Source organism: Schistocerca nitens, chromosome 5 (genome assembly GCF_023898315.1).
Source record: "Schistocerca nitens isolate TAMUIC-IGC-003100 chromosome 5, iqSchNite1.1, whole genome shotgun sequence".
NCBI classification, from domain to species: Eukaryota; Metazoa; Arthropoda; class Insecta; order Orthoptera; family Acrididae; genus Schistocerca; species Schistocerca nitens.
Window position 1 is genome coordinate 496,249,322 of NC_064618.1, and position 12,963 is coordinate 496,262,284.

At 37.9% G+C, this 12,963-nt stretch overlaps 1 protein-coding gene across 5 annotated transcripts in view; it reads left to right on the plus strand.

Moving 5' to 3' along the window:
* Positions 1–11,173, plus strand: part of LOC126260908 (beta-parvin) — a 129,339-nt gene extending 118,166 nt beyond the window's left edge. For all 5 annotated transcript variants that reach the window (XM_049958365.1, XM_049958366.1, XM_049958369.1 and 2 more), the window contains exons 7-9: positions 8,514–8,654; positions 8,729–8,972; positions 9,157–11,173. In XM_049958365.1, the coding sequence (XP_049814322.1) occupies positions 8,514–8,654; positions 8,729–8,972; positions 9,157–9,233 (462 nt within the window). In that variant the 3' untranslated portion in view covers positions 9,234–11,173. The remainder of the gene's footprint in view (positions 1–8,513; positions 8,655–8,728; positions 8,973–9,156) is intronic.
* The last annotated feature ends 1,790 nt before the right edge of the window (positions 11,174–12,963 follow it).

The following is a 12,963-nucleotide window of genomic DNA, read 5'->3' on the forward strand; positions in this document are numbered from 1 at the left end:
TTGGTTTTGCTCATAGAGCTTTTTTGTTTACATATGCACTTAATTTTTGATTATCAGCCTTCAGTTAGTTACTGAGTTTCATGTTCCATGGATCACACAAATTAATTTTTAACTATAGCTACATGCCGAATATCTACAAAAGTTTTTTTCTTTAGATCGACAGTGTTGAACAGCAACCTTGCTTGTCAAAAAATTTAGTTTTACATGAGAGTGATAAAAATTATCATCTTGATATCAAACATGTAAAGGCAACCTTAATGTTGAATAATGAATGTCATTTTTTGTTCTGCTGTTATAATTATGTACATCATTGTTCCTTTTGTTTATAACAAATTTAATGAGGGAACAAATATAGTGTGAAGCAGTAGTCAAAATGGTGGTGTGTGTGCACCACATATTACTCTTGCAGCAGGTTTTTGAGCAATGATGACTTTCTTTCTTAAAGATGAGTAACCACAGAACATATTTGGTTCAACTCGTGCTTATTATCTTCTATTTTCTTGTCCAAACTTACACCCAGATTTTATAATAAATGCATTAACACATTCTGCTTTCCTACATTATCAGCATGGTTGTTGTCTATTCCTGCCTCTTTCGATTTTGTGTCTGTTCTCAACTTTGAACTGTAATATTAAGCTGTCTCTACAATATGAATTTTGTCAGTTAGTCCTGATTCATCCACTGATGTCCAAACTACCCAAATCAACACTGCCCTTACTAATTACATCTCGATTCTCACTTTGACTAGACTCTGTTATTTATAATCAGAAGAGCAGTTCACTATCTACATCTTTTCTCCAGTCCAAAGTTGCTTGAGAAATGGAGGTACCACTGAAAATGGCAAATTAACTTATTATATGTTGACACTGCACTGGGGCTCCAGATCAGAAGATCATTGCAGGATGCCAAGTCCTTGTCACCGGTCTCCATACATAAGAGTATCCCTCAGTGATGCTGTATTAACCAATGATACTTCTCTCCTCTTCATCTCTGTGATCTAATGAAACATTTTCTTTTCCTGATATCTTTTAGGAATCAGACAATGAAAGGTTTGATTAATAACAATTAATGCAGGCTCACATACTGTACAATTTACTATCAAAATTATTACTCACTTCAAAGCCAATTTAACTACACTTTGTTTTAGCAGGATTCTGTATGTCACAATACAACATTAATCATTTCACACTGAAACCTTAAGCACATCTGAACAGAGTGGGAATAATTATCCCGAATACAGTAGTGAGTGCGGCTACACGATGACGACAGATTCTACAGGGTGATTCAAAAAGAATACCACAACTTTAAAAATGTGTATTTAATGAAAGAAACATAATATAACCTTCTGTTATACATCATTACAATGAGTATTTAAAAAGGTTTTTTTTTTTCACTCAAAAACAAGTTCAGAGATGTTCAATATGGCCCCCTCCAGACACACGAGCAATATCAACCCGATACTCCAACTCGTTCCACACTCTCTGTAGCATATCAGGCGTAACAGTTTGGCTAGCTGCTGTTATTTCTCGTTTCAAATCATCAATGGTGGCTGGGAGAGGTGGCCGAAACACCATATCCTTAACATACCCCCATACGAAAAAATCGCAGGGGGTAAGATCAGGGCTTCTTGGAGGCCAGTGATGAAGTGCTCTGTCACGGGCTGCCTGGCGGCCGATCCATCGCCTCGGGTAGTTGACGTTCAGGTAGTTACGGACAGATAAGTGCCAAGTGGCAATGTGATTGTGGAATTTGCAGCTCTCTGCTAGCTCTGCGAGTCGATTTTCCTGGGCTGCGAACAAATGCTTGCTGGATGCGTGCTACATTTTCATCACTCGTTCTCGGCCGTCCAGAACTTTTCCCTTTGCACAAACACCCATTCTCTGTAAACTGTTTAAACCAACGTTCAATACACCACCTATCAGGAGGTTTAACACCATACTTCGTTCGAAATGCACGCTGAACAACTGTCGTCGATTCACTTCTGCCGTACTCAATAACACAAAAAGCTTTCTGTTGAGCGGTCGCCATCTTAGCATCAACTGACGCTGACGCCTAGTCAACAGCGCCTCAAGCGAACAAATGTACAACTAAATGAAACTTTATAGCTCCCTTAATTCGCCGACAGATAGTGCTTAGCTCTGCCTTTTGTCGTTGCAGAGTTTTAAATTCCTAAAGTTGTGGTATTCTTTTTGAATCACCCAGTAGTTATCTACTTGCCACCTTAGTGCTATGCCAGTGGTAAACCAGTGGTAGTTGCAGTTATGTAACACACACCCTGTGGTAAAAGTGATCACCAAGATCTCAAGAAATGTCTTGAAATATAACAGGTATTCTAATGTGGGAGGATAAGGGACCTCACAACATTATCTGTTTAACATACTGGATGTTATTTAGAAAGATAAGCTAGGGAGTAATTCTTGCTGGAAATTCGGAATGTAGGTGTGGGTGTTCCTAACTTTGTCTGTTTTTCTCACTTTTCTCTTTTCACCCTGCTTTGTTTTTATTATTATTATTATTATTATTATTATTATTGTTAATGATGCACATTGAATTTTTTTCCTTGTGTCCATTTTGAACATTTTTATATGATCATTTCTCTCCTACACGAACTATTATGTTCTATGGCCAGTGCTGCCTTTTTCTCACAGTATCACTTTGGTGTACTATCTAGTTGTAAGACAATTCCGCCATAAAGAATCAGTGTACATAATTAGCACCTGATGTCATGTTTCAGCATCCTGTGAAACGTAATTAAGAATTGGACCTTGTATGGCCTGTTACGATCATCCTTCTCAACTACTTTGCTTGTAAAGATCAGATTGTCGATTGACTGATTGATTGATGTGTTATTGGCCCAGTTTTATAGTTTTATCATACAGCACAAATTGTACAAGTGATATTGGACAAGTCAAAGAAAATTTCAATAATACATAGTATAAGCAAGTAGTAGGCAAATTAAAAAAGTTAGGAAAAGCAGTAGGTGAATATGGACTGGGGGTAAGGAATGAAAGAGGAAGCTGCCTGGTAGAATTTTGCTCAGAGCATAACTTAATCATAGCTGACGCTTGGTTTAACAATCATTAGAGAAGGTTGTATACTTGGAAGAGAGATGGAGACAACAAAAGGTTTCAGGTTGATTATATAATGGTAAGACAGAGATTTACAAACCAGGTTTTAAATTGTAAGACATTTCCAGGGGTAGATGTGGACTCTGACCACAATTTATTGGTTATGGACTGTAGATTAAAACTGAAGAAACCGCAAAAAAAGTAGGAATGTAAGGAGATGGGACCTGGATAAACTGAAAGAACCAGAGGTTGTAGAGTGTCTCAGAGGGAGCATTAGGGAACTATTGACAAGAACAGGGGAAAGGAATACAGTAGAAGAAAAATGGATAGTTTTGCAAGATGTAATAGTGAAGGCAGCAGAGGAGCAAGTAGGTAAAAAGACAAGGGCTGGTAGAAATCCATGGGTAACACAAGAGATATTGAATTTAATTGATGAAAGGAGAAAATATAAAAATGCAGTAAATGAAGCAGGCAAAAAGGAATACAAACGTCTCAAAAATGAGATTGACAGGAAGTGCAAAATGGCTAAGCAGGAATGGCTACAGCACAAATGAAAGACTATGGGAATGATAGTTGCTGCCTATAGGAAAATTAGAGAGACCTTTGGAGAAAAGAGAGCTACCTGCATAAATATCAGGAGCTCAGATGGAAAACCAGTCCTGAGCAAAGAAGGGAAAGCAGAAAGATGAAAGGAATATATACAGGGTCTATACAAGTGCAGTATACTTGAGGGCAACATTATAGAAATGGAAGATTAGTAGACGAAGATGAGATGGGAGATAAGATACTGCATGAATAATTTGACAGAGCACTGAAGGATGTAAGTTGAAAGAAGGCCCTGGGAGTTGACAACATTCCGTTAGAACTACTGATAGTCTTGGGAGAGCCAGCCATGACAAAACTCTTCCATCTGGCAGGCAAGATGTATGAGACAGGTGAAATACCCTCAGACTCCAAGAAGAATGTAATAATCCAATTCCTAAGAAAGCAAGTGCTGACAAGCGCGAAAATTACCAAACAATCAGTTTAATAAGTCACGGTTGCAAAATGCTAACATGAATCCCTTACAGAAAAATGGAAAAACTGATAGAAGCCGACCTCGAGGAAGATCAGTTTGGATTCCAGAGCAAAGCAGGAACATGCGAGGCAATACTGATTGTACGACTTCTCCTAGAAGATAGGTATTTGTAGACTTAGAGAAAGCTTTTGACAATGTTGAATGGCATACTCTCTTTCACATTCTAAAGATGGCAGTAGCAAAATACAGGGAGCAAAAGGCTATATACAATTTGTACAGATACCAGATGGCAGTTGTAAGAGTCAAGGGGCATGAAAGGGAAGCAGTGGTTGAGAAGGGAGTGAGATAGGGTTGTAGCTTACCCCCAATGTTATTCAATCTGTGTATTGAGCAAGCAGTAAAGGAAACAAAAGAAAAAATTGGAGTAGGCATAAAAGTCCAGGGAGGAGAAATAAAAAATTGAGGTTTGTCGATGACATTGTAATCCTGTCAGAGCCAACAAAGGACTTGGAAGAGCAATTGAATGCAGTAGACAGTGTTTTGAAAAGGAGGATGTAAGATGAACATCAAACAAGCAAAACGAAGATGATGGAATGTAGTCGAATTAAATCAGGTGATGCTGTGGGTATTAGATGAGAAAATGAGACACTTGAAGTAGTAGAGTTTTGCTATTTGGAGAGCAAAGTAAATGATGATTGTTGAAGTAGGTAGGATATAAAATGTAGACGGGCAATGGTAAGAAAAGAGTTTCTGAATGAGAGAAATTACTAACATCGAGTATAGATTTAAGTGTCAGGAAGTCCTTTTTGAAAGTATTTGTCTGGAGAGTAGCGATATATGGAAATGAAATGTGGATGATAACACTTTAGACAGCAAGAGAATAGAAGCGCTGAATATTGGATGGTAGATTACGTGACTAATGAGGAAGTATTGAATAGGATTGGGGAGAAAGGAATTTGTGGCCCAACTTGACTAGAAGAAAGGATTGGTTGGTGGGACACATTCTGAGGCATCAAGGGATTACCAATTTAGTATTGGAGGGAAGAATGGAGGATAAAAACTGTAGGAGGAGACCAAGAGATGAATTCACTAAGCAGATTCAGAAGGATGTAGGTTGCAGCAGTTACTCAGAGATGAAGAGGCTTACACAGGATAGAGTAGCATGGAGAGATGCATCAAACCAGTCTTTGGACTGAAGACCACATGAAGAAGAAGAAGAAGAACAGCAACAAGAACAACAACCTACTCTTACAATTAACTAGCTGTACAGTATGTCCTCGGTTCTCCCCACCCACCTGGCCTTAATTTACATTAGTTTCTTCCGATTCTGCATTTCTTCCCTGTAACTACATTTGCTTCAATCCACTTTAGTTTTCCACATCTTTCCCATTTATTTTTTACTACCCCCTCCGACCTCTGTTACGGACAATGCACTTAGCTTTTCACTCTTATTAACTCATTAAATCATGCATGATATTTAAGCAGTAATCTCTATCTGCATATTACCCTGTCTTCCACCTTTAAGCTCTTAGGTGTTCAAATCTCGTCCGATGCAAACCACAACAATCGGTCTTTCCTTCTCATCCCGTAAGGTAAGTCTCCCCTGAACCACGGTTCTGGGTGACTTTCCCCAAAATCTACCTCTTGTCCTAGACCTCTCCAGTCCTTTTCCTTCACCCCTCTTCCTTCCCCATCAACCCTTTTGCTTGAAGAAGGGGCCACTGACTCCAAAAGCTTGGCAATTGCAACCATCTTTAATGTGTGTGTTCTGCTGTGGCTTGGTGAGTAGATTTTTTATCTATCCAGTTAAGTAATTTAATTTTTAAGTAACTTTTTTGCTACATATTCAGAAATTCTTTTGCAGATTAGTAACAGTACTTTATTAGAAATGCCTTTAGTTTAACTTAAATTATTGGATATATAGCAATTTTTATTTCCTCTGATATTTTATTGCATAGTATTTCGCCAATGTTAATTATGCTCCTCTATTTGCTGTTGTTCTGTGATATTTTTGGTGTATATTTGACTTCCCTCTGGTACAATAGTTGTGTACATCTTTGTTCTGTAGTAATTTGTTTCCAAGAGGTAGTCTCTGTTGAACAAGATAGTTTCATAAATGAATAAACTTGGAACATTCAGAACATCAAGCTCGGAAAATGAGATTTTCAAGACTGCATCTTTTTATGGCCACAAATTATTGTTAGGGCTCATTGCATTCTAAAAACCTTTATGCTGTGAGTTGAGTGTTGCCAGAAACTGATTCCATATTGAAGGAATGAGTTTAACTGTGCACAGTATACCTGCAGTACTGTTGTTTTGCTTTCTGTTAACTTTAAGTAAGCAATATACTGGTGTCTTCAGCAAATAGGATAGTTTTTTGAGGACTCGTGTATTCAACAAAGTCACACACACAAATCAAGAAGAATAGTGGACCTGAAATTGAGCCCTGCAGTATGCCATATTTTATTGGCAATCCACTAGAAAGGAAGGAGTTGTTTCTTGTTTAATTCTTAGTGTTGAATTCATACTGAAGTGATATCTTCTGCATGTGATTTTTTAGATATGAACACAACCAGTTATGTGCTACACCTTTTACTACCCATCTTTTTAATTTTTTGAGCAGACTGTTATGATCCAGGAATCAAAGGTTTTTGATAGTTCTAGAAAAATACCTACAGCTAATATATGTTGATCAAGGGATTTTAAAGCACAGTCTAAGAATTAAAAAATCACTGTCTGTTTAGGTTTAGACTTTTAAAACCATGTTGTTGTACTGCAAGAGGAGAACATTTATTTATGAAACTTAAAAGCATGTCATACAAGAAAACGGATAAAATAATGCCCTAAAACAATTTTCTCTAGAATTTTTGAGACACAGGTTTTTAGTTTGATATTTTATCCAAAGAACCTTTTCTTAGCTCTGGCATTCACAGTTCTCAGACATTTTCCTTGTTTGTTGCCATGGATTGTAGACCATGTATTTAGCAAGTAAGTATGCAAATAAAAACAACTGCAATGCTTTTCACACAGACTACTTCTCCACAGCCTTTGTTTGACTAACACTGCCTGTGTGATGTAAACATTTAGTAACCATTTCCAGAAAACATGTTTCTTTTCACTTCATGCAGAAATAAATCTTCCATGCCATTACATTCCTGTGACAGTACTGTTAGCCAAGATCTCCAAGATCTAAAACAATCTCTCTCTCACCCCCCTTCTCCCTATTTTCTCATACATAATATTCAGCCCCATGTCCAAGTTACATAAACATATTATTCCTTTATTAAAACACTCACTTTTCCTTGTCTACTCCATTTCTGCCTCATCACACATACCATTATCTTCAAAAGCAGTCAGACATTACAGTTATCTTGCTACAATCACTGTCTAGCATTTTGTTTGGATTATGTTCGAGTGAGGTGCCTTCTTATATGAATAGCTCTTTTCCAAGATGATTCTAGTCCTTTTGTTCAGTATAATGTTATGACAGATGCTTTTTTTTCCAACTATGGCATCTGCATTGCCCTTTAATAACTAACAACTTCTCTCTGAAACATTTAAATAATATAACATTTAAATAATATGTCTTTTTGCCCCTCACCCTCCTGCCAGTCTCACTACACTTTCGCATCACTTGCCCCTACAAGCGCGTTTGTGTTTGTGTGTGATGGGCATTGCTGGATTGATAAGCAGTTATGTGGTTGTGGGGAGAGGTTGAGCAAAAACGGAAGAGTTAATATGATAAAAAAGTTATCATTTACTTCAGAAATTGGTAAACTAGCAGGGAAACCGGTAATAAAATGCATCAGAGGAAAAAAGAGTTTCGGCATTAAAGGAGGCTAGCAGAACATGTTTTTTCTTAACAAATGCAAAAATTATGTGGGTAAAATAAAGATGTACTGTATTGCAGGATGTAAAAAGGTAGATTGTTTTACAAAAAAAGGAGTTTTGAAACTACTACACAAAATGGCCACTAACCGCAACTATTATTTTGAAACGGGTAGCATAACATTCAGTCAGTCTTCACTGAACTTCTTTCGATTAGTTTGCACATGACAGATGAGAAAGTACGTATGCGATGAAAGACTGTCCAACAGAACAAATCAGTTTGTGGTATTTAATGTTAACTGTGTAAAATCTTATATCTATATAGAAACCGAGCGCGCGCACACACACACACACACACACACACACACACACACACACACACACACACACACACACACTCTTTCAATGAAGGTAATTGTATTGCCATGTAGTGAGTATGGAAATACCTGATTCAGTTCTGGTTGATGTAGAGACTTCATGAGATGCAATAAAAATGCCATTAGCAAAAGGAAATCATGCAGCATTAATCATCTGTTTTGTAAAAAAAAAAGTTAATGGGACTCAGCATACAGTGTATTGAGGAATTTGTATTGCTTTAGAAACTGGATGGCTCACTGAGCCATCGGACAGTATTAGAAGAAATAACAACTACCTATGATGACCTCGGGATGCGCTGTGAGAGAGATGCCTTCGATACATTATTTGACCACGCACCAGACAAACTGCAAGTTGTAAAAAAGGTATGTTACCAATTTAAAAATTTGCTTTGAATATTAATGATGTCAGAAAATTGAGTGAATTCTTTTGTTTACAGTCTTTGGTTACATTTGTCAACAAGCATCTGAACAAAGTAAATCTTGATGTGACTGATCTTGATACACAGTTTCATGATGGTGTTTATCTAACTCTTTTGATGGGCTTGTTGGAAGGTTTCTTTGTGCCTTTATATAGTTTTCATTTAACACCACAAGATTTTGATCAAAAAGTTCATAATGTTGCCTTTGCCTTTGAACTTATGCAAGATGTGGGATTAGCTAAGCCGAAAGCTCGACCTGAAGGTATGTAGACTTCTTTATAACTGACATTTTTTTTAGCTATATATTATTTTACAGTGATCAGTCATAACTCTTTGTGAAATAATTTTCATGGCTAGTTAACCTTCCTGTTTAGAAATAGTCTATTATTCATCTGTTTTACAGTCAGGTGTTTCAAGAAGTCAATAATAATCTAATTTGTTTCCAGATATTGTCAACTTGGATCTGAAATCAACACTCAGAGTATTATATAACCTTTTCACAAAATACAAAAACATGAGCTGAAATTAAGCAGATTGGAGACAGTCGCTGTCTAGCATAGAAATAAGCTTAACACTTCCGCTGCGGCATCGGTGCAGGTGCGCAACTCTCCAGTGCGGCCCGGCAACGTGCGAGTGCGGGCCGGTAACACTCTGAAATGGCAGGTACTTTCATGAAATGGATTCGAAAGCTGTGCTTCCATGCTATCATCACTCTGCAGTTCTTCTGCAGCCTCTAAATGATAATCTCCATGGTATGCCTCGTCCTCACTACACAGAAAATCACTGTCGTCTAGTACACTAAGTAACTGTTCCTCTGTCAGTTTAACACTTTTCCTGCTCCTTTTCACATTCGAAGGTCCAGGTGTCTGTTCATTAGTCACCATTACGAACAATATATGTTCGATAACTGACCACACAAAGGTGTACACGCTCTTATGCTAGCTTAGACGCTGCAACTAGACTGAGTAATCCGACAGTGAGCGCAGATGCTTATAAGCGTGTAGCGATACTGGCTCGTGGCTTGTTGTGACGCTTATAAGCGTCAGCCGCAGCGAAGGTGTTAAGCCAAGAGCTTTACTAGTTGAGATTAACTATAATCACAGTAAACAGAAAATGAATGGTTGTCATAACAGGAACATTAAATACAGTATTGTCTTCATCAGTTTCAAAATGCATAACTTCATATTTGCTTGACACCACAGATTTAACAAAAATGTCACCTGTGGAGCATTGCTATCTGCAAAAGAGCCACAGCCTACCTTTTGCTGACTGTAGATTAAAAATGTGTCTTGTCTTCTGTAACCGGACAGTGCATGTCTGTTCTTAGTTTAAGTCATTATGTGCCTTTGTTCTCCATAAATGTGTGTTTTTTCTATATGAATATGTAGAGTAACCAGAGTGTTTTAGTAGTCCCTTGATCTGCAACTTTTATGTACAGTAGATCACAAAAAGGAGAATAGAAAATAAGAATTAGTAGGTTAGATAAGAGTTTGACAACTCTTTTTGCAAGTTAATTACTTGCTGTGCCGATAATTCTGATCTCAGATTGTTTGATGTTGTCTTACTACATTGTTAGACACATTCAATATGTTTTGATTAACTTCATTACATGTAATTTTTTTATTTATGTTTAAAACAAGATTTTGGTAATTTGTGTGTGATGTGTGCCTTCCATTACTTAAAATACAAATTAATGTGTAAGTAATTAATCAATGTGTGACAATTGTCTTCCATTATTTAAATTACAAATTAATGTGGAATAATTAATCAATGTGTGACAATTGTCTTCCATTACTTAATACACAAATTAATGTAGAAGTAATTAATCTATGTATAACAGTTGCCTTCCATTATTTAAAATACAAATTAATATAGAAATAATTAATCATCTGTTGACCACTCCCACTGCATCCCAAAACTATGATTTAACGAGATAATGATTGGCCACTAAAATGGTACTACCAGTGTGATCACTGTTTCACTGGTCTGCCAGAATTGCAGTTAGTTTCATTAGATTGTGTTTACAATATTCTTTTCAGTCACAGATCCTTACTAATAAAATGATTGTTTGAGGTGCACTAATAGCTTACTGCTGTCAGCTTCTGTTATCCGCTTCTGCAGGCCATTAATTTGTTGGAGTTATGTAATCTCCTACATAGTTGTAGTAAGACTACTGGTGCTAAACTTAGAGAGGATGGATAACATGAAGAAGACATAAAATTATCACTGCCAGGAAGAAAATATATGTATGTAAGGTTAGTTTGTGAAGTGCCTCTTTTTCACTGTGTCATTTATATTGTGCTTCGTTTATGCTGATACAAAAATGTTTGGGAAAGATGTCCTATGTGAACTAGATTCTTGCCATAAGAATTTGTATTACATTGAAAAATCTATAAATGTGTGCTAATCTATGAAATATATGCGCAGTGTTTAATAAAAGATTTTTATAAGATTCTCTCAAAATTATTTTTCTATTAAAAAACACAATCTTAGAACTTATTCTGTCCATCAAAATGGCACATACCTCACATCAAAACAGTGTACACTGTTTTTTGCTTTCAGCTTGTGACATTAGTATATTGCTACACTGGTATCCAAAATTAAAGAACTGCTATTTTCCTGACCTGTGTCTAATTCACGATATAATCATACAAACTGTAAACAAGACCTCCGTACCGTGTTCCGCACAGAAGATGGCATTCTGGTTAACAGACAACTGTGCCAGTGATGATTTCGGGCACCTATGAAACGAGGTAGTGTTTGCTGGGTAGCCTGACATCCACAGTCGCTGTGTACACAGTCACAGACAGTGCAGTATGGCACAGAGAAGATGCTACCAGACACTCTGCAGTGGAGGACCAGAGAAAGAAAGGAAGTAGGACACTCGTAAACTGATGTGGTCCGATGGCTTAGTGTGAATCATTCTGTTATTTCTTGAATGTAGCGACAGTGTATACAGTCAGAAAATGTGTCCCAAAGACACTGTAACTGAGCACTTGTAACTTCAGAAGAGAGGACCATTATTTGACTGTAAGGGCACGACAGTACTGCCTTAGTACTGCACAGCAACTGGCATGTGAGTTTGCAGCATACCCTGGACGTGTTGTATCGAGGCAAATGGTGTGCAGAGACTTTGGCAGAGTGGCCTTTGGTGTGCAGAGACTTTGGCAGAGTGGCCTTTACTGTTGGAGACCTGCTGCTTGTCTACCTCTGACATGTCTTCACAGAAGGTAATGTCTAGAGTGGAGTCACCAATGTGTGTTTGTTGGTCGAACAGTGGACCAATGTTGTTTTAACAGATGAGTCCCGATTTGAGAGTGATTCTCAATGGATTCGGATCTGGAGGGAACATGGAACACAATTTTGGGACCCAAACATTGTAGAAAGAGACCGATATCAAGGAAGATCCCTAAAGATGGTGGCGCAGTGGTTAGCACACTGGATTCGCAATCGGGAGGACGACGGTTCAATCCCGTCTCCAGCCATCCTGATTTAGGTTTTCCGTGATTTCCCTAAATCGTTTCAGGCAAATGCCGGGATGGTTCCTTTGAAAGGGCACGGCCGATTTCCTTCCCACTCCTTCCCTAACCCGAGCTTGCGCTCCATGTCTAATGACCTCGTTGTCGACGGGACGTTAAACACTACCCACCACCACCACCCTAATGATGTGGGGAGGGATTATGTTTTTCACTTGAACCCCCCTTCATGAAATTGTAAGGGTGAAACAGCAACTGCTGTCAGCTATGGTGACAAGATCATGTGCAGTTGTTGCGAGATGCTGTGGGTCCAGACTTTGTATTGATGGACAACAATGCTCCACCTCATAGAGCATGTGTGGTTGGTGTTTACTTGGTAATGGAACATATTGCACACATGACATGGCATGGCCTGCTCGCTCTCCCGATTTGAATCCCAGAATCACCTGTTCATACTGTTTTGTGGCAAAATAAACACAATCATTCTAAATTTCTGTTTGTTGCTTTAATTTTGGACACCAGTGTATAATAAATGTAAAAAAAAGTATGTATTGACACAAATTAGGAAGGTAAGTGGAAGTAATGCCATAGAAAAGGTAGTGTGGATTTGACTGCAATTGCTTTCTGTTACATCACAACGTTGTTCTTAACGGTGGTTCTCTGTTTCAACAGTTGTACATTGAGTCCTCCTTATCAGTGATGAAGCCCATCTTTGACTGCATGCAAAACTTAAAGTATCTACTCCAAATGGCACGCTGTGAGCTTCACCTTAGGTTG